Source organism: Corapipo altera, unplaced genomic scaffold (assembly GCF_003945725.1).
Source record: "Corapipo altera isolate COAL_440 unplaced genomic scaffold, ASM394572v1 61129, whole genome shotgun sequence".
NCBI classification, from domain to species: domain Eukaryota; kingdom Metazoa; phylum Chordata; class Aves; order Passeriformes; family Pipridae; genus Corapipo; species Corapipo altera.
The window spans coordinates 851,584-872,814 of NW_020884955.1; the positions used below are offsets into that span (position 1 = coordinate 851,584).

Genomic DNA, 21,231 nt, shown 5'->3' on the forward strand with positions numbered 1-21,231 from the left:
TGCCCTGCTCCTCTCCTCGCCTCCTGTGCTCCCCAATGCTGGCGGCACCCCGTGCTTTTGGGGTTCACAGGGTGTGGCAGAGTTTCGGCCAGACAGACACACCTCTGCCCCACCTGGCGCCCGGTGCTCCCCTACACCATCTGGGGAGCCCCGGCCCCCGGGGAATCCAGGTGCAAATGCCACCGGCAGGATGGGATGGGGCAGGGGAGGAGGGTTGCGGCGTCTGCCTTTTGATTTGGGGCTGCCCGTGGCAAAGCCATGTACCTGGGATGCCACTGAGCCCGGGAGAGCTCCCGTCCACACATCCCGTCCCGCAGCACGGTGGGGGGTTTCTGCCGGGTGTCAGCTCAGCCGTTCTCTGATCCTTGCCTCTCTGTTTGTTTGTAGTTTGCTGTTTGAGAGCCTGGAATTTAATTCTGCGGCGGCAGCGGGAAGGGCTAATCGCATGCAGATTGCCCGGCTCAAAGGGAGACAGTTCAAAGCCGCCTCACTGAGCGTGCACTGGGTTTGAGCCGCTGAGGAGGGCTTTGCTTCTCTCCCAGAAGTATATTATATCGACAGTCTTTTTTATTTTATTTTAAAGACACCATGTGCCAGTGTGAGACCTTATGTTAGAATAGGCAGTGTTGGGGATTGGATTAAGAAATCATTTTTCTCCAGCTGTAGTCGCTGAGTTAATCACACAGACCTGCTCTCATGCAGACCCAATGTTGCCAGTGCATGTGATGCATCCTCATTTTTTTCAGCCTGTTTCCCTTTGGTTCCAGAGTTGCAGATGCCAGAGGCTGTGTAAGCCTGCGTGGACATATGCCTGTGTAGCAGGTTGAAGCCTTGCATTGGCATATCTGACATCTGTAGCAGGATGCAACTTTACTTTACAAGTGTAGATCAGCCAAATAAAATGTATGTCAGTCCTTGGGAGGGCATTTCTTTCCTCACTGTGGTATTTTGAGAAAGACCCAAGGAGTTTTTTTCTTTAAATGCTCATAGGTGAGCACGAGCTGCAGGCAGCAAGGGGCAGCAGCTGCCAGCCAGTTTGCAACCCACTGACCAGTGTCCAATGTCCTCATGTCCATTTCCATGCCAGGACAGGGGGCTGCTTGTGAGACTCAGATAGGTGAGGGACATGCGGGCTGTCCCTTCCACTCATCCCACCCACCATGGGGCTGACCTGTAATTCAGGCCTGGCTGGTGCCATCTGAATAGGTGCTGATGCACCTCTGTATAGGTGTACCTATAGGTACACCTCAGTAGGTGCTGATACAGCTCTGAAGTTTAGCTGATGGGAAATTATTTTAATGATTTTAAGAAGAAATTAGTGCTTTGCCGAGCTGTGGGATGCAGCTGCCTGCCCTGGAGCTGCCATGTGGGTCTGGGGGCTGGAGGTTTCTCCAGCCCTGCCTCACAGCCTGGAGTGGGGGAACTTGCCCCCACATTTTCTGGGGTGGAGCTGATGCTGTTTTTTTCCCAGCCAGGGCTGGCTTGGTGCAGCCGATGGGCCTTTCCTTCCCTTTTCTGTTGGGCCCCTGCAAAGAGAGGGTTGTTTGGTTTTTTCCCCCCCTGTTGTGAGTTCCGCTTCTCTTTTCCAGCTTTCCTTTCTAATGAGGATTGTCTAAGCGTGGCAGTGTGGGCGTGCACGTGGCTCAGTGGATGGAGAGCAGTGTCCAGCTCTCAGCCAGGGCGATGGAAACATTCTTTTCTGCCTCTGTTTGGGGAGAGACTTTTTCCAACTGATGCTACATGATTTTTGCTTTCATTCTCACTAAATGAAGTATCTGAGATTGACACCTGGCTTAAAGCATGAAGGTGAATTTTCCTGGTTTTCCCAGTGAAGTGCTCAGGAGGATGATTCAGACTGCTGGATCACCTCCCCAAGCCTGTCCATTAGCCCAGCTTCCCTCCCTCATATGTCCTTCTGCTGCAGCCACACTGCCCTCCTGAAGAAGAGGTTTCCCCAGCCCTGTCCTACCCGAGACCCCCTGAGGCTGCACTTTGTGGCAGCAGCCCCCTGTTGTATCACCTTTTTGGATGGAGTGTGGTACCATCTCGTTTGCAGCCCCCATAGGGAGGCAAGAGTACAATTCTGGCCCTGCACAGCATTGCTGCCTGAGTTTTCCCAACATTTCTAGTACTGAGAAAATACTTCCTATAATCTTCCTAGACCACTCCCTGTGGTCTGGGGAGGCTGGAGCCTTCTCTAGATCTACTATAGCATCAGGCTGAGCAGATCCTGGGCTTTTTTTTGGGGGGTCCTCCCATTTGAGTCATCAGGATGAGCACTAGGGGAGGACGTGTGCTGGCAGCCTCAGATGGCAAGAGGTTTGGGTGTTGTGGCCAGGCATGGCTGTGGGGAAGTGGGGACAAGCAAATCACTGGGGCTGTGGGTCAGGCTTCTGAGGCTCGAGTGCTGTGCTGCCTCTGGCTTTTTGCAAGCCTCACTTTTTGCTTTGTGTGAGAAGCTGCTTCCTGTTTGTGAGCAGCATGATGGCCCCTGGCATCTGTGCCTGTGCAGCGCTTTTCCTGTGCACCTTCCCTGTGAGCAGAAACTCTTCTGAGTGTCAGAGGTGAGGGCAGGAGTGGGCTGACTCTTTTTCGACATGTGTGTCTGTCTTACCCTGCCCCTGCCAGCTAAAGCCTCTTTTACAATCTCTGAAATGTTTGGATGTGATGCTGTGCTTTTGTGTCTTTTGCAAGCTTCCGGCATTTGCTTAATTTATGTTTTCAAGGTTTTCTTTTGCTGAAAATACACAGTGGCGGCTCATGAAGCTGCTCTGTTGGAGCTTTGTGATGCGGAACACTAAAGGCATCTGCCTACAGGTGCCAGGGTGTATGGGTGACCAGAGTTGTAAGTCCACACAGCTCTGTTGTGCCTGTCTGTTTTTAGGAGGGGCTCAATATACAGTGACTTGTATGTCAGGCAGTCAGCTTGGGAAAAAAGCAGAAAAGATTCCGATGGAGTGAATCGGGCTGGATTCACCTAGTAAACATAGACAGAGATACGGTTTTGACTGGTGGGACAGCACTTGCAGCAGACTTTGCACGCTTTCTTAGCATCACAGATCATGTCCTGAGTCAGCATCCCTGAGGGACAACAGCCTTACGGCTGCTTGCTATCCAGGTAGTCAAATTTCAGTGAAAAGGATTTAAAATTAGCAACTGGAACCATGACACTGTTCACAGTTGGAAAGCCTGTGTTTGTGGATTTGGCTTTAGCTTTGTCCTGCTTGGGAAGTGAGCTGAAAGTGTCGATTTGCAGTGGGGGTGGTATGTTGCTGCTGCTTTGTGTCAGCCACATGGCTTTAGGAAGTCTTGTTTGTTTTAGTCATTCTGTATTTCAAAACAGCCTGTTCAGCTTTTTTCTGTTTTTGTATTCAGTGAATGAATTAACCGAGTGATTTGTGTCCAGCCTGCCCCAGAAGCGCTGCCTTGCTGCACATGGATGGCACCGGTGCTGGGAACTTTTCACTGACCTGCATGTTGGCTGCATCCCTCAGGACAGTATTTGCAAGAAGCTGTACTGCCTTTAAAACTGATTTATTAAGCAGGAGGTTGGAGCAGGACAGATAATTTCTCACCAGTGCCCTTCAAGACTATGAAACTGTTAAATCTCTGTCTTCTGCAGCTTTTTTTTACCATGACTATGTTTTCTTCTCCCATCTCTTCCTTGCCAATGCTCCATTCTCCTGAAGGCAAACAAGAGCAAGTGCTGGCAGGATGAATGGTCCACATTTGGCCTTGGGGGGTTGCTGGATGCCGATCTGCAAAGTGCCCTGTTTGCAGTGTCCAAGAGCTTGTGGCTGTCCTTGCCCAGTTGGAGCTTACAAGTCACCAGCAGGAGTAAATCCACCTAAATGGCAAACTTTCATTTCCTTCCATCTTAAAATGAGAGAGTGTGAGACATTAAAAGAACCTTTGTTCATTAAACCAGAAAGCATCCTCCGGGCTGATGGGGCTTGCAGTTGTTTCTCAGGAGCAGCAACTAGGAGCAGAGCATGGTAACTGGGAGCAGAGAGTGCAGCCTGTCCTGGCAGGAAGGGGCTGCTTGGCGGGGCAGCAGCCACCCAGCACCCGGGAGTGGGCCAGGCTGGCAGGGCCCCATGAGGGGTCGTGTCACTGCTGCCCAGCTGCTTCCTGCAGCATCCCACCAGATTGGTCCTGCTGCTGGCAGCCAGATGTGAGTGAGGCAGGAAAATAACACCCTGGATGCAAATGCCCAGAGTAATCCCGTTTGCTGGCCATGACCGGTTAGGTGAACCATGCCCAGTTCAATGCCCTTGAATTCAGTTGCTGTTTAAGTGCATAGAAGTGTAGCATCATCCTAAGTCTGAGTGCCAGTCTCCTAATGGAGGTAATGCTGATGGGCAGAGGGATGGGTGGGGGAAGCAGGCATCACAGTGGGTTGAGGCCAGAGGTTGTTCTGGGAAAGTGCTCGCCACCGTTGAGCGGAAGCAGTACCCAAATTCAGAGGAAATGATGCACTGTCTCCCCCTCCCACCCCCACTGGCCTTGTTGATATGGTGTCTGCCCCAGACGTCCCACAGGCTGAAGGATGGCTGTGCCTGGCCCCTGATCCTGTCATCACTGAGCCTCGGTCAGGGTCACACAACTGCATGTTCCTTCCTGCCTCAGTTCCTCCAATTCTTGCCTCTTCCTCCGCTGCAGAGCACCCTCTGAGCTCTCCCTGCAAGCCACATTTAGACCGGAGAGTCTTCAGACCTGGCCCTGAAGCCGCAGGGCAGGAATCCACAGCATCCATCTTGTGCTGTGGGGCAGAGAGGGTGCAGAACCAGGCAGGCATGTGGGGGTGCAGCTGGGAACTGCCAGAGTGCTGAGAGCATGGGCAGACTGATCCCAGTGCCTGGAGTCTGAGAAATTGCTTTCTTCTCCTCTGAGAGAGGGAAATATGCCCATTTTACCAGTGCAAAATGCAGAGGTCAGGAGATCCTTTTGCATCCTGTCCATGATACCGCTTCCTGCTGCTGTGCAGGCAGTGAATCAGGCAGCAAAGCTTCCCTGCTGCCTCTGGGGGTACACTGGGTACCTCTGCCTGCTTGGCCAGTCTCCTCCTTGCCTTCTCCAGCCTCATCCAGCACAGGTTTGTGGAGCACCACAACTGAATTAAAGTAGCTTCTTCTAAATAACCAGGGAATGAGCCGCAAGTCTGGAGCCTTATTTCTGCTTTTTTTAGTAGTCACGTGTTACGAGATGCACAAGGTTGATTGTGACGGCCCTGGCCTTTTTGAGCTCTAAAAATCACTTGTGCCCCTTTCTGAGGGGCTCCCCAAGTGCTCTGTAGCCCCCGCTGGTCTGTGCACACATTGCCTGCCTTTTGGGGGCCTGGGGGACTCTGTAGCAAATGCAAACAGGAGGCAGTAGCTCTAGGACACATGTGCCTGTGCGTCTGTGCACACCAAAATGGAGGAAAGGGGGAGGGCACAGCAGCCAAACCTTTAAGGAGTGATCCCCAGCCTGGTATTTATGGTGGAGACTTTCTGCCTTGTGCACAGGGGCCTCAGCATCCCCACCCGCTGGAGAGGTTTCAGCAGGAGATGAATGTGTGTGCAGAGCCCAGTGTATTAGCTGGCTGTTCCTGGGAGCAGGATATGGCAGCAAGAGAGGCCCTTCCTTTTGCAGGAGCTGCCACAGTTGTTAGGCTTTTGCTCCATCAGGGCTGGAGCAACTGGAAGCAAATATTGCAGAAGGACTGGCCTTGATGTTCAGAGAGGGCATCTCTCTGAGTGAGTTCTCTCTGTGGTGCCACAGGGGCTTCTCAGTTTTACCCACTGGTTTTGGCACAGATTGTTTTGGCAGTTTCAACACTGGCCACTGTTGAAACCATCTGCAGGAATTGCCAACCTGCATGCAAATCTGGAAGAGGCTTTTTTTAGCATTCCTAAGAAATATGGGGCATGTCTACAGAACACTGAAAATACCTCTAAGAAAAAAAAAAACAAGAAAAGGGGATTTCATTCACTTTGCATGTGGCTAGCCATAAGTAATTATTTCAGTAGGAAAGCAAGACTATTTTTGAAGTTCTTGGGCTGCATGAGATGGGTGAGAGTGCAGAGAGTACTGCTTCAGGCTGGTTTTATGGTGCATGTGCCAGTGGGAGCACAGCTGTTGGTTTGCCACACAGACTGTAGGATTTTCAAGACTCAGTTTAATGTCATCGACTTGGTTGGGTTCTGATACCAGGAGGCCACAGTGTTTGCTCTGAATGATGGTGTAAGGTTGCTTTGGGAAAGGATGGTCCAAGCTTCAACACCTCTGTGCACTGCTGGGATTGAGTTGGGATCAAAAGGTCTGTTTCTTAAAAACGAGACCAAACCAAAAACCAAATGTGTGTAAAGGATACATGCTCAGAGAAATAGATTGTGTGTGTTAACTTGCTTTGTGCTGTGCCTTTCTTCCAGTTGGTGCGCTGCGTGTGGAGTTTTCCCAGCCTGTAAACCTGGAAGAAGTGGCAAGAATAAATCCAGAGATCAAAGCAGGAGGTCGTTTTGCTCCGAAGGACTGTATAGCACTTCAGAAAGTAGCAATAATCATACCGTTCAGGAACCGAGAGGAGCACCTGAAGTACTGGCTCTATTACTTGCACCCAATTCTCCAAAGGCAGCAACTTGATTATGGAGTATATGTTATCAACCAGGTAAGAAAGATGCTGAAGACACAAGCCCTTATACAGCTGTCATAACACTGCCTGTGCCCTTTCAAACAGAGCAATGGTTGCTTTACTTTGAGCAGCAGTAGGCTGGCAGGCAGGGATAAGGTTGCTTGAAAGAAAAAAAAGAAATTAAAAATGAAAAATTTTGCTTCCAACAATTTTGATGGAAAAACTGAGATACCCTCTTCTGCTCAGGCACAATTCACTCTAGAGAGCTTCTGCTTAAAGAAACCACTTGGTGAGTAGGAAAAAAATTCCTAATAGCACAACCCAATTTAATACCTTTTTCCAAATGTTCCTTTTTCCCAGCTGCTGCAGGAATTGCATGCAGAGGTCTTTAAGGTGACACAGTATTATTAAAGCCTAATCTGGTATTGGATGTACCGTGAAGTTGTAGGATTTCACTTACTTTCTTGAGCATCTTCTGTTAATGTTAGTGCACAGAGTGTCAGGATGGAGAAAGCAGTGGAGCAGGTAAGTGGTTGTCTTCAGGTGAATAGAACAGAAAAGAAACAAGCAGTCATGTGAGGGTTGTTGGTTTCTTTTGTTTGTTTTTTCTTGATATCTGGTGGCCTTAGATCTCTTTAAAAAAAAAAAGGCATAAAAAGGCACATTTCATTCAAGACAAGCTGTCCTAATTTATACCATAATGGTGTTTAAATAACTGTGTAGTGTTTGCACTTTGAAAGTTTTAAAATGTGCAGACATCTGTATGGGCTGCAGTGTGAAAGGGCAGGTGCAGTTCTGAGAGCCCCAGCAGAGACCACTGGCTGGGCAATCCCACAGTGCAGTTTCTCTCTTGGATATTTATTTATATCCTGCTTTCTCGTCTCAGTAAAAACTGAGATGATATAGCATGCTCCCTTCAATGTTAACTTCTTAAACTTGTGCTTGGATCAGCTGATGTGTTTGGGCATATCAAACACCATGAATATTTAAAGCAGTCACCCAAGCGATGAATTTCCTCACAGAATTGAAAGTAAGGGGAGAACTATTCCTAGAGAGAAAACCAATACTCCATTACTACAGTTTCTCTTACTTTGCTCATTTTCAGGGTGCCAGAGATCTGGACAAAGGTGATTTGTGAGGAATTAGCAGTTGTTCCCAAGCATAGCAGCCAAGATGCTCTGTGGTGTCTGCGTCTGGCTGTGCTTGTGGCTTGGCAGCCACATTACTGAGGACACAAGGCATTTCTGCAGCATGTGGACTGGCACACAGTGCCCTAAAATTAAGCCCTGTAAGGAGACCCTTCCTCTGTAATGCAAAGAGCAGCTGGTGCTGCTGTGGTCCAGCAGTGCAGGGCCAGCCCCAGCCCTTCGTCCTTCAGGCTGCATTTCCTGTGCAGCATTTACCTGTGCAAGTTACTGGTGCCACAAGGCTGCTTGAGCCACGGACCCTGCTGGTCCCTGGGGTGTAGGTGGGTGAGGGTAGCAGGGCAGTGCCTTGCTTTCCTGAGCATGGCTCGGAAGGGAGGGTGCGATGCGGCGTCTGGCAGTGGGGTCCGCTGCCTTCCCAGCTTGCCCACCAACTCTGCAAAGGACCAGGGAGAGCTGCCCACCCATGGTCTGGGTGCATCACTTGTGGAAAAGCCAGTGTCTCCATTGCAAAGAGCTGGCAGTGCAGCTGGGGCTGGTATTCTGCCGTCGGTGGTGTTCAAGGGTAAAGGCAGGCACTGTCTGAAGCCCGGTTGGAGTTCCTGCTGCTGCTGCAATGGTGCATGCTGGCTTGCATTGCCCTGTGTTGCTGGCTACTCCTCTTCTCTGGTCCTGTTCTCCAACACTAGAGCTGTGTGCTTTAAAGTTAACTGTCACAAAAGTTTCTGAAGCAAATGTTTTTTTCGGGTGCATCCCTTGTGCACAGTTTGAGCAGGAGTGGAATGCGGTACACAGGGTATATATGCCCTGGACACATCCAGCAGATGTAGAGTAGCAAGTAAGACTACTTGATTTGTAAAATAAACATCTTCCTTCTGCATGCCTCTAATAAGCTGTGTCTGGAAGAGGTAGAGTGGTCAGTGGCAGTAAACCCACTGGCTGCCTTTCTCAAGGGTGAGTGGAAACACTGAATAGAGAGAGTTGCAGAAAGTATTAATTCTGCCAGAAGTACAGTAGGAAAACAGTCTTATTTCTCTGCTGTCTTGACAATTGCTTTTCTCTTTTTCTTGTCTGTCCTTCCCTTTGCATCTGCCCTCCTTTTTTTTCTTTTTTATTTTATTTTTCCTTCTAGTGGGGAAATATTACCTTTACTTGTTAATCCTGTCTATATCAAAGCAATCACTGAAGCAAGGAGAATTGCTGTGTGATCTGGTTCTTACACGCTGCCTACATGCTCTTCTGTGCTCCACATCTCATAGAAAGAAAGAGGAGCGCTGAGCCCTGCTACTGCTGCACTGGTAATGTCAAACTTCTTCCTTTCAGCGCAATGTGTTTCTGTCACGAGTCCATTGTGTCTCCACCATGCTGTTCTTGCGTGCCTGAATGCCTCAGGGTAGGACTTGGCTGAAGTCAGGGGGATGATGCTTGTAAAATGTCTGCCATGTAACAGGAGCCAGTGGAAAAAACACATGTTACATTTCACCCTGCACACTCCACCTCCAGAAAAACCCAAACCCAATGTACGGAGTAGCAGTTGTAGGATTTTTCAGATAAATCTGAGATGAGGGCACATGGCTGGGCACACTTTGTGTAGTGCCCATTTGATGCTGTGCAAGCTTGAACTGAGCAAATGAGAAGTCAGTTTCGAATTTGCAATGTCTCCCTCAGTCCTGCCATTACCAGTGTGCTCTCTGGCACCTCCAGCTCTTGCCACATGGGTACGCAGGTCTAGAAATGAGTTTTCTCACTGCACTTCAGCCCACGCAAATGCCTGTGGAGCCAGACTGAAGTTTGGGAAAGGGGAGACTTGACAAATTCCCTGAAAACCGGGCAGTTGCTCAACCATTTTCCACTGGCCCCTGGTGCTACCTGCAATGTCTGGGTAGCAGTTTCCAGAGAAAGGAGTGTGTGTGTGTGTGTGTGAGTGTGGAGTGGTTGGGCATCACTCTTATTCATGTCATTTTGCAGGGGGTATCAGGACCCCCTGGGTATGTGGGAAAAGGAGGGAATTGTGCTTGGCTCCAGTTTACCCTTGCAGTGGTGAGGGAGGCAAGTTTCCACTGTGGCTGCTCTCTCATGCTGCCCAGTGTAATTGTGCCAAGGCATCAAAACACCCTTTGACATAGAAACACCAAAGCATCTCTCCTGATGCCCTTTATGACCCTGGAAATCCGTTTCTACCTGCTTAAGTCACTGGAGTGAGGACTTTCACATGGACATGGTGTGTGTGGTTCGGGTTGTCTTGGTGTATCCCTGACTTAGCTAGCAAGCTCCCATTAGAGGTGATGGCTCTTCTAGCTGGCCAGGAACATGTATCCTCACCATTACCTCCCTGAGACCTGATGAGCTTAAGATCCAAGTGAGAGAGATGCAGCCACAGATCCTCTGTGCTGTCTGCAGGACAGAGCTGCCTCCTGCGTGGAAGTGGAAGGTAGGACAAAGTCAGGACAGATGGCTTCTTGCTGGTTTGCAACCCCTTTAGTTTGAGTAATGGCTCCAAAAACATTATTTTTTTCTGTTGGGCTGAAAAAAATTAGTACCATCATTTGGTAGGTCTGCCTAAGATTCCAGCAAATGTAAGGGATGGGAAGTAAAAACGCCTGGATGTTCTTCTGCTCAGGTTGATCATTCATCTTCGGGTGCAGGAAGGAATTGGCATCAGACCTTGCAGGACTGAGGCAGCAGTTTGTTTCCCTTCAGCCAGTCTCTTATGGATCAGGGAACAGGGATGGACTTGGATGTAGTGGGATTGATATAGAGAGTAAATTCAGGAGCCAGAAAGAGGTGCTGGGCACCAGCACTAAACTCAGACATGGGTTAAGTTTCAGGACAAGACAATATTGGGAAAAAATTGTCAGGGAAAAGAAAATAGCAAAAATGTGCTGGGACTACATTTTTAGTGGTTGAAAACATAGGAAGGCGTGGACCTTGACTGCACTGTCAAAGCAGCCGCCCCCTGTGTGCTGCCTTGCTCTTCAGGATAATGCTCCTCTGTCCAAGCAAGTCCAAAGTAATCCATTTCTTTGTGTCAAAAAACAGCTTCCATGGGATGAGGAGCTGCCAAACAGAGCTGAGGGCTGGAGGTTTCTTCAGTTCTGCTTTATCTGCTTTTTTGAGGGTGCCCTGTGCTGACCTGGAAGGGTCAGTGGCACAAAGTTTTCCCAGCTCTGGATTGTTGGGCTTTTTTTCCTGAACTGTGGGGGAATCAGTCAAAGATGGAAGTCTGCACCGTGCTTCTGAGTTTTGAGAGATTTGAATCTCAGATACTGCAAGCACGCCAGTGCTCCCACATTGCCTTAGGTAAAGAAACAGACTTTTCTGCAAAAAGCAAAACCTCTCGATAGGTGCTGTAAAGCACCACGTGCCTGATGGGACAGAAAACCAGCCTTCTGCATTTAAAGCAATTGCATTTGGTAACAGTCTTGCAAAGTTTGCTGCATGAGCTACCTGCTCGATGTAAAGTTACAGAAAAATGGCTTGGAGAAGGGTTTTTGTTTTCTTATATTGGTTATTATTCCCTTGCCCCAAGTCTTTCCTTTGCCCCTTTGGATCCTGGAGTATGAAGCTGTGTGGCCATTTGGGAAGAGAGTGGCAATGCCCTGTGTCTAGTCCCCTCCATGTGCAGGGGTCCCACATGTGTGGTCACTGCACTGTGCTTTGAGGTTTTTCAGGGAGAAGTTTAGAAACGCAACTCCTTGTAGCATGTTAATCAATCCCCATATGTCACCCAGAAGAGTTAGAGGCTACTTGAAGGCATGAGTTAATTACAGCTCAGCCTCTGCTGGTAACAAAATTGGTGTGAAGTGCCCTTTGCCTTGAATTTCATTAGAAAAAAGAGCAGCCAAAGGGTGTGAAATGAGGACACTCTCCTAGACTGGACTTAGAAGCTGCTTTGAGGTATAAAATCATTGCACTTTGCACCAGCACTGGGAAGAGTCCCCCTTGGGACTACGGAGCCAGGTTTGGGTTTGGTGCTGTGGAACCTGAGGAGCACTGAGGAGCTGGGGCTGGGCAGCCCCTTTGCTAGGTGAAGAAAACCCTCTGATCTCACAGTCTTACTGCTCCTCTCCCCTGGCTCTTTGTTCCACTTGCCTTCATTTTCTGAGTTTTCACTGCTCTTACTTTATGCACAATGGTAATCATCCTCCCACCACCTTATTTACGGTGTGAACCCTTTTGTTTCTGGTAAGGATGCTGAGAATTTGCTCAGATCCTCCTCCATGAAAGCTCACTCCTCCCCGTGAAGTCATTTATGCCCGAGGCAGGTGATGAATGCTTTTGAAAACTGTGGTTTGACACTTGCATGTTAAAACCTTCATTTGAAAGATACTTGGGGCTGTTTCAAGAACTTTCATTGGCTCTCCAGCAGCAGATCCATTAACCAGTCTGGATTAAACAGTTCCCAGACATGCTGTTTATTAACCAGGGAAAGCTGTTCGGGAGGTGTGATGTTTTAAGCTGCTGCTCCTTGGGCACAAACCATCCTTGATTTTCATCCCCTGTCGGGCGCGGGTAGTGCAGGGTGGAGGGGCAGCTTGCACAGTCGGGGAGTCCTTTGGCTGAACACTGCTCAGAGAGTGTGGAGGAGCAAAGGTAGAAAGGATTTGGCAGTCTTGGTTTCCAGGCTGGCAAAAAACTTCATCCTCCTTCAGGGATGGCCTGTGAGTTTCCTTCCACCTGCTCTGTTCCCCTGCATAGGGTTTGGGTTTGAAGCTGCTGTTGCAAAGGGGGGTCTTGGACTGAAAATCCTTACTCTCAAACCATATTCTTCTGTTTGTGGATATGATCTCGTAGTATTTCAAAAGTACTCAAGCAATTTGCAAGCCTCTACTTGTGCTCAAAGCCATGTTTTTAAATGTTTCTGCCTGAAAAAGGCCAAACAGGTTCTCCTCAGTTGCTCAGGGAGGAAAGTGGAGACTCCTGCCCTGTTCTCTGCAGGTCTCTTCTTTTGCTGTGACTACCCTGAGATAAATGTGCCCTGCTGCAGTGTCAGTTCTTTTCAGGTAATTCTCATCATGATGACAGCCTTCGTGATATTGTTTTCTCGTCAGGGCCCCCAAAACAGATGGATGGTGGCGGAGGAGCACCAAAGAAGGGGATGTGCCACTGCAGCAGTGGCATCATCCAGCATATGAGCCATAGCCCTTTCAGGAAGCAGCTCACACTGACCTATCACCCAGTAACTGAGGCTGTGCCACAGCCATGTGCTGAACCAGCTTCTGGGGTTACCAGGGAGCATTCTGCTCCTATGTGTGCATATCTGCCCAGGGCTTGGCAAAGGATCATGAGCGAGTAGCAGAGAAGCAGACCTTAAATCCTGGTGCCGTCTTGTGCTTAGCAAATCAGGTCTGGCTTGTGCTCACACATGTTGCTCAGCAGAGGCCATGTCACAGTCCCACAGCTGTGTTGTGGCAGAGCTTAGGAAGAAGATGCTCAAATTGTGGCCACAGAAAGTTTTGATCCATGGTCCTTTGTTCTGGCTGTAAGCCAAAGCACCACCAAGGTTTCTCTCTGTGGCAAGAGACCCTTATTCTAGAGGAGCTCATCTCTCTTTGCTTTCTTTTGCTGCTCCAGAAAGCCCCAGCTGCTTCCCCTTTACCACAGAATTTGATCCCAAAATGCCTATGTGTGTGTGGGGGACATGGAGACCGCTCGGTATCAAACCTGCCCTCTTGGAAGCTCCCACCAAGAGTTGGGAGCTGAGCCAGGTCCAGCTTTTCCTCAGCCATTTTGTCTGCTCCCACAGTTTGCAGCTGCCCCAGATGTCACCACCCCACAGGCAGCATCCTCAGTGGGTGAGAGGTCTTGCTGCAAACATCCCATGGGTGCTGCAAGGGTAGTGCTTGGGCTCAAGCTCAGTCCATCACAGGTGTGCCAACCCAGTGCGGCATCACAGGCATCTCAGAACAGGTAAGAAACTGCTGATGTCAACTGTCAAATTTAAGGCACTTAACTGTTTTTCTTTGTTTTTAAATTAGGATGGAGAGGAAGAATTTAACCGTGCTAAACTGCTGAATATAGGATTCGCAGAGGCTTTGAAAGAGTATGACTATGACTGCTTTGTGTTTAGTGACGTAGACCTCATCCCAATGGATGACAGGAACACCTACAAATGTTACAGCCAGCCGCGGCACCTCTCTGTATCCATGGATAAATTTGGATTTCGGTGAGACACCTTTTGGAGGGGCATCTTTTTCCCAACACCACCGTTCGTCTAGCAGGCCAGGCACGGTGTTACCCATCCCCACCTACCACTGGAAGCATGGGAAAACGCCTCTCACAAAAGCCTGTCTGGGCATGCGTGTGCCTGCAGGGAGTGGGATGGCTGGAGGGAAGGAGGGCGGAGAAATGCAGCCAAGCAGTTTATTAAAATTCACAGCTTCTGGAAAGTGAAATGTAGGGCGAGGAAAAACCAAGCGCCCTTCGTTTCACAGATGCCCACGTATCCCTTCTTGTGTTTCAGGCTGGAAGCTGGAAGACAGCTACTGTTTCCACTCAGTCTGAAAAGTGAGACACTCTCACATAGTGAGAATTATGTGCAGCTTTAAAAATACTACATCAGGCATTATTTTAAGACCAAAATGAAATTTTTTTGGCTGTTCAGTTTTGTACCACTGAGAGACCTGCCCTGGTATCTGAGAGCAGCACAAAATGAAATTTCTTTCAGCAGATGTTTGTGTTCAGCAAGGTGTTGTGAACAGAAATGTGTCTTGCTTTTCCTTTCTGGCTTCTTTTTTCCTATTCCAAATCCCCAAGGGGGAGTTTAAAAGCTCACCTATATAGTGAATCTATAAAGTGAAAATTGGTGGCTGGTAGTGCTAAAGCTACAGCAGTGGTGGTGTAGCAGGATCCCTGCACGTCTCCACTCCAGACCCAAGCACTGCTCAGAGCAGGACTGCCACTGGCACCACAACAGCTGCAGGTTTTTCTTGCAGCTAGGTGAAGTTTAAAGAAGAAATGCATGCCCCAGGGTATTCTTCTGCTTGTTGAAGCGGAGACAAGTCTGCGCTAGGTCCTGGTGATCCCTGTGTGGACCCGCTCCTTGTGCTGTGGGTCTGAAATTCATCTGTCCCCAAACCCCTGGTGAATTGTCCCCTCTTCTGAGCAGGAGCTGGTTGGCTTTGTGTATGTAAGGTCACACTGCCAGCTCAGTTTTGGGCTGCAGGCCTCATTTTATGACACTGAGGAGTGTGGAGGCGAGTGGTAGAGCTGCAGGAAGATAAGGCTCTGTGGCACACCCAGTGTCTGTCTGAGCTCTTGTCACTCCTGCGGCATGCATGTCACCTTTGGTGATGTGATGTGCATCTCACCAGCCTGTCATTTGAGGACAGTGTACTGCGTAGTGAAAGGATGCATCCATTGCCAGTTGTAAAATACTTCCCCAATGTATTTGAGCCCACCAGTTCCCTCTACACCAGCAGAGTCCACACATGCTGTTTCCTGTTGCAGGAAGGTGCCTTGCAGTGGGTGCTGGCTCTGTGTGGGCTGGGTTAAAGGGCAGCAGCAAACCCTATTCAGGCAGGCAGGCAGGCTGCCCCTTGAGTAGCACCTCTCCTCTAATGTTCTCTTCTCTCTGCTTCCAGGTTGCCTTACAATCAGTATTTTGGAGGTGTGTCTGCCTTGAGCAAAGAGCAGTTCACAAAGATCAATGGGTTCCCAAACAATTACTGGGGCTGGGGTGGCGAAGATGATGACATTTATAACAGGTAAATAAATTTTCCTCCTTGGCACCCTGGGGTACATCCAGGGTGGGGATGAGCACAGACCTGCTGCTCTCACTCGGGTATGGGGGCATAGGGTGTCTCCAGGCAGGAGATAAAGGTGGTGTGTGGGCAACCTGCAGGCTCAGCAAAAACGTGTTCCTGCTGAGTGCTGGCACCCCATTTCACAGCTCCCAAGGTGTGGTGGAGAGTGGGTCTGGTTTGAAAAATCATACCCGTGCCTCCTCCTCCCTCATTGCTCATTCGCTGTGTGGCCTCACAAGTGCATGGGTTGGAGCACTGTGCTTCTGGGTCTCCCAGCACTGGCTGAAGGAAGGAGATTCAGGACATGCAGCAGGAGGGTGGATGAGACATTTATCCACCTTGCCCAGTGCAGCTCAATACTTGCCTGGGTCTGCAGCCTTGTAGCAGATCCCGTGGTTCCCAGGAGAGCTTCATTTGTCAGGCTGTAAGCAGCTCTAAATAATGCTGTGAGCCACTGGTTCTTGCCTGGAAGGAAGCTGAGCAAGGCTTAGAACCGCAGGAGAGGAGGAAGGTGTTTGCACAGGGCAGGCTGGGACCATCCCTGCCCAAAGACCAGGGCAAAGGGTGGACTTGGGGTTGTGCTACCTTACAGCTTCACATCCCCAGGCCAATCACTGAGAGAAATCATCACTGGGACCTTGAATTTGAAAGCCCTGTTTCTCAGTGACAAAACCACTCTGCATGGTCATTTCTCTGGGCTTTTTGAGCTCTTCTGAGCTTCAGGAAGGGTCTTCCTAAAAATGGTTTAAGAAACCAAGAGAGGGACAGCCTTCCAGTGGGGCAGAACATTCAGAGCAAGGTAGTAGTCCTCTCTTTTTAGGGCACTCGGGTTTTGAGGAGCAGAAGATGCTATACAGAAATGAAAAGGGAGAGGCAAAGAAGAGAAAATCAGGTACTTTTCCAGCACCAGTATCCGTGAAATAACTGCAGGTGCCTTGCAGAGAACATGCAAACAAAGAGGGGCTGCCCCTCACTCGGTGGGACCCAGCTGAGACTACTGTGACTCTCACCATGTGTGTCCTTTATGCTGCTTCACCACTATTCACTTCAGGTTCTCCCAGCCCTGCAGCTTTCACATCCTACCCAGGAGGGTTAAAAACTAGATGCCTCCCATTCAAAGTGGAGTCTACAGCCTGGAGCAAGGTTAATGTGGGTGTTGGGTGTTGGTTGCAGGAGATGGAAGTGAAGGTGCGGTGAATTTAGGTTGGTGTTGACAGGGGGACGTCTCTTCTCCCCACACTAATGTGCTTGTATGGAAAAGGACTGGCTTTCCCCCCCCTTTCAGTGTTGGCAAGCCTGGAAATGCACTAGCAACGCCCTCAAAAAAAAAAAAAGTAGGCAAAACCAATGGTCATTTGTGGAAGGTGTGGCAGAGCATCCCACATCCGTTTGAGTGTTTAATGTTCTTGCTTCTTTTACAGGCTGGTGTTTAAAGGCATGGGGATATCCCGTCCAGATGCCGTCATTGGGAAGTGCAGAATGATTCGGCATACTCGGGACAGGAAGAACGAACCCAACCCTGAGAGGTGTGTCTCACCCTATCCCACAGCAGGTGTGAGGGGTGCCTCCTGCCCTTGCTGCTCCGACTGCTCGGCTTTTTCTTTGCCATGCAAAAAGCTCAACTGCAGAAGGGCTGCAGCCATCTCCTCCTCCCTGACTGAGCTCCCTGCGCTCCAGTCCGCCCCCTTCTCCTTACCAGGTTATTACCTGATTATAGAGCTATTCCCCAACACGCAGGTCTCTCCCCCTTTTTTTTATTTCTTAAGCACAGCAAATTAAGCTCCGAGCGTGTCTTTGGGATATAAACCTGTGCTCCAGTGCAAAGCTGGAAAAGGAGTTGGGTGATTTATAAGCTTAGCTGCTTTTTCCTATCTAGAATTTGACCCCATAGGGATGCCTTGGCCCAACTGCTCAGTCTGGACAAATCTGGGAGTTTATGGGACTGATACTCAGGTTGTTCTTGAAACACCGGAGATGCTGCTTGAGGGGTGTGCAAAGTTCACATTGTTTAAACATTTTTTCCTTTCTTTCTTTGTTGTTTCCGCCCTCCCCCTCCTGCAGGTTTGACCGAATTGCTCACACAAGGGAGACAATGAACTCTGACGGCTTAAATACACTATCCTACAAGGTGTTAAGAACTGACAAGTACCCTCTGTATACAAAGATCACAGTGGATATTGGCTCGCCAAATAGCTAACATCTGAGATACAACAGAGACTTGCCTATATTGCCCAGGACATCTGGCCTCACTGATGCATTATATCTGCTGATTTTATAACAACTGCAGTGAACCAAAAAAAGGCCTCTTTTGGCATGCCAAAGTGTCTCCAAATTGGTTGGACAAGTGCTTTTTTTTTTTTTTTAAGTTTTTAAATTCTAAACTTGACTTTACACAACTTTCTAGCTCTCCATTGTTTTGTAAGTCCAGAAGTTGTATATAGAAGTTGTAAATATTTACCAGAAAATGTTGAATCTGATCTATTTGCTGCAGTACTCCCCAGGGGTTGAGTTAATTTCTGGACCCAGATTTTACTGATTATGACTGATGTATCAACAATTACTGCCCATGAGATTTGGTATTTTACATGAGGTGCGTGCAAACATTCTTTTTAATTCATTCCTGGTTTTACTTTATGAAGGACTGTAAAATGCTGCTAAAATTGTACAAGTTTACGCTTTGCATTAGGTTTTAATTTTTTTTTAAAGGAGACATCACCACACATTTTTTTCTCATAGTGACCAAAACAAACATCTTCTCTGTGTGCAGAGCAGGTGTTGAACAATCAAGTCTGGATTCAATGAATGTTATTATTTCTCTTCGTCTCAAAGGAGGCTTTGAGTGAGTCGAGACAGAGTTTGCCGGAATTTGTCAGTGAGCTCTCTGCATAGGTTGGGAGCTACACAGGCAGCATCTGCAAAAACTGCTGGCTTCAGATAATGTTACTTCTGGATATGATAGAGCCTATTTGCTTCTGCACAACAACACCTGGGGGTTTTCGGGGGGTTGAGAGGGGTGGGTTTGTAGTGTTGGGTTTTTTCCCCTGAAATAAAGATTAATTTAATTGTATGATTAAATTATGGCCTTAGAATTTGCCGACACTTGTTAACAGTGGTAGGAAGTTACCACACTATTTAAACATTGTCTGAAGCTTCATAAAACCAAAATTCTCTCTTGCAAGATTGTGCATAAAACTTGAAATCTTTTATTACTTTTGTTGTTGTCGTAACATTTTAATAACTTTTAAAAGCAATTTGTGTATCATAAGCAGTATATTTAATACCAGATTAAAGTAGGGTGCAGCATATAATAGGATATGATTCAAGGCCTCCTCTATCTTTAGACTAGTAGGCTTTTTATGTGCGTCATTCTATATAAGCCACGTATCATATTTGCTCTGCATATTTGTCCGTGAAATCTCCTGCGGTGCTGAGATTTCACAGCAGGGCTGACATCCAAGGGATTTTCCTTCGCCTAAAGCCTGTTTGCAGTGCGTGTACTCCATCTGGAACCTCCTTTCTGATTGTCTCAGGCTTTGAGGGCCATGCACATTCTGCAGTACTATTTTCTGTCAGTGCACCAGGGCACCACCTGTACAGACCCTGCTTCTCCTTCCCATGACCATATGAAAGCCTGAAGCGCTGACACCCATGGAGCTCGTTTAAATGATTTAAAGCTCTTAGCCATGACCGAGAACTGAATTCCTTCTGGTGAGTGCTTTGCCACCAGCTCTGACCACAGCAATTTGCACTTCCTTGGCCTGTGCTGAAGGCTGTAAAAATCAGGGACACTTGTTGTATTGGGGATCATCTTCAGCACTGCCTTTAGTTTTTTTGGTGGGGGGTTTTTTTGTTTAGTTTTTTTTTTGTTTTGTTTGGAGTTTTTGCTTTGTTTTGTTTCGATTTGGTTTTGGTTTTTTATTGCATTTTTTTTTGAGACCTGAAGGTTTTGCTGAACCCTTGCACTGCAGGGGTGGGATCCTGCAGAGGCCGGGGGACAGTGCATTTATTTTTAGGCCAGCAGTGGCTCAAAGGATGCAAAGAAACTTTAATTACTAACTGCCTTTTCAGTCTCACTTTGAAAAAGTCTTCACTCCCTTTGCTTCAAAGCTCTTTCTAGCTAGACTTGCTGCTCCAGTCATGCAGGGAGGTGAGCGAAGATGGGCTTACACGGAGCAGGAGCAAAGTGCAAGGAAGGAAGCTTGTGGTTAAGAGCTTCTCTGTTGAGCTTACCGTTGCATTAAAAAAAAATAAAAATGAATAAAATAAAATACTCCTTTTTGGCAGTTTAAGCTCCGGCTCTTGCAGATACAAGGGAGTACAAGAAAATGTGTTTTAGAGAAGTCAGGTCAAATGTCTGCCCATAAAACAGTGTGGTCTACACCAGTAATGAGACAAGGAGAAGGACTGTTTTTGTTTTTTCAAAGGTGCCTTAGAAGCAGGGACCCACTCCCACAGGAACACATCAGCACCAAAACTCATCAAGACTCCACTTGAAAACGGCAGGCCTTTGCAGAGAGCACTGCCATTTTGTGCTTAGCCTTTTGTAACTTGCAGAGCTGTAGATGTATCTGTCTCGTACCAGCCTCTGCAAAGGGGATGGATACCTGTTGTAATTGAGTGGTTGGTTTTGGCGAGAGGTGGGTGGGGGAGGCCCTGGGGGCGCTCCTTGCAGTGGGATTCTTTGAAGATTAGAAAAAGTTAGTGTAACAACGCGTTATTTGGCTGTGTGCTGAAATCATTCAATATCAGGAGGTGGTCCGAGCACCCGTTTCTGGCTGTTGGGATCTAAGGTCTCTACAGCATGTGCCTTGAAAGAGGATAGAAATGGAAACTGGAAAATCAGGAAACCTGAAAAGCATTCTCAGCAGAGAGATACTAGCAGTGCAAGAAGCTGCTGCATAGTTTCTCTTCTGCTTAAGCCACAAGCCATGTAAGAACCAAAGCCACTTCTGTTGCTCATTTTGCCCTTTGGCGCTGACCGTGATTTCCAGATCTCACTGTCTCTGTGTAAACTGTATCAGTCAAACTCATTAAGTGCTCTCGGCTCTCTACCTGGCCAAGAAATTTCTCTCCCTGGGATTTTCTGGGGCCTTGTCTACGAACCTTCAGGCTGCACAGGAGTCAGTTCTGGCCATGTCCTGTGATGGGTGGTGTTTTTTCCTCTCCCGTACCGGTAAAACCACTCAAAGTGATACTGAGTGTAACTAAGGGTTGAAACCCAGAAAAAATAGCTGCAAAGGAAATCCTAATGCTTGGTTTCTTTGGGATGACTCTCTGCTTGTTAGTGTGAGGTAGGGTTCTGATATGCAGCTTTCCCCAGGATGTTGCTGTGTACTGGACTGATTATGGGTTTCCTGTACATGTTTTGCTTTTGTATTTTTATCATTTTATGTATCAAGGGATGTGTAATCCAATGTTCCTGCTTTACTATTGATGTCAAATAAAGTATTTTCAGTAATGATGTCTGGCAGCATTGCTCTATATTACCCCTCTGGCTGGGTGGGTTTCTGGCTGATGGGGTGGGCTGGGCCATGCCTTAGCCTCCTTGCATTCACTTTCTCCAGCTTTTCCTCCCTCTGTCTTCCCCCTGAGTGAATTTCTCTGTGCTGCAAAATTTTTCCCTGTGTTAGAGAAAGAGATCCAAGAGTCCCCAGTTGACACCAGAAAACAACTGTGTGGTTCCTTTACCTGGGGGTGGGAGGACAGCATGCAAACCCTTCCTGAAACC

The 21,231-nt window shown here is 48.1% G+C and overlaps 1 protein-coding gene across 1 annotated transcript; it reads left to right on the forward strand.

The window, feature by feature from the left end:
• Positions 1–445: 445 nt before the first annotated feature.
• On the forward strand, positions 446–20,964 carry B4GALT1 (beta-1,4-galactosyltransferase 1). The gene is made up of 7 exons (XM_027663694.1): positions 446–505; positions 3,052–3,118; positions 6,414–6,649; positions 13,737–13,924; positions 15,342–15,464; positions 16,925–17,029; positions 17,565–20,964. The coding sequence occupies exons 1-7, from the start codon at positions 446–448 to the stop codon at positions 17,698–17,700; spliced, it is 915 nt and encodes a 304-aa protein (XP_027519495.1). The 3' UTR covers positions 17,701–20,964.
• Positions 20,965–21,231: the final 267 nt, after the last annotated feature.

Bases quoted from the DNA above. Each gene is read 5' to 3' on its own strand.
- B4GALT1 (XM_027663694.1), top strand. From the start codon at position 446: ATGCAGATTGCCCGGCTCAAAGGGAGACAGTTCAAAGCCGCCTCACTG. The intron at 506-3,051 runs GTTTGAGCCGCT...ACGCTTTCTTAG, and splicing joins CCTCACTGAGCGTGCACTGG to CATCACAGATCATGTCCTGA. The intron at 13,925-15,341 runs GTGAGACACCTT...CTCTGCTTCCAG, and splicing joins ATGGATAAATTTGGATTTCG to GTTGCCTTACAATCAGTATT.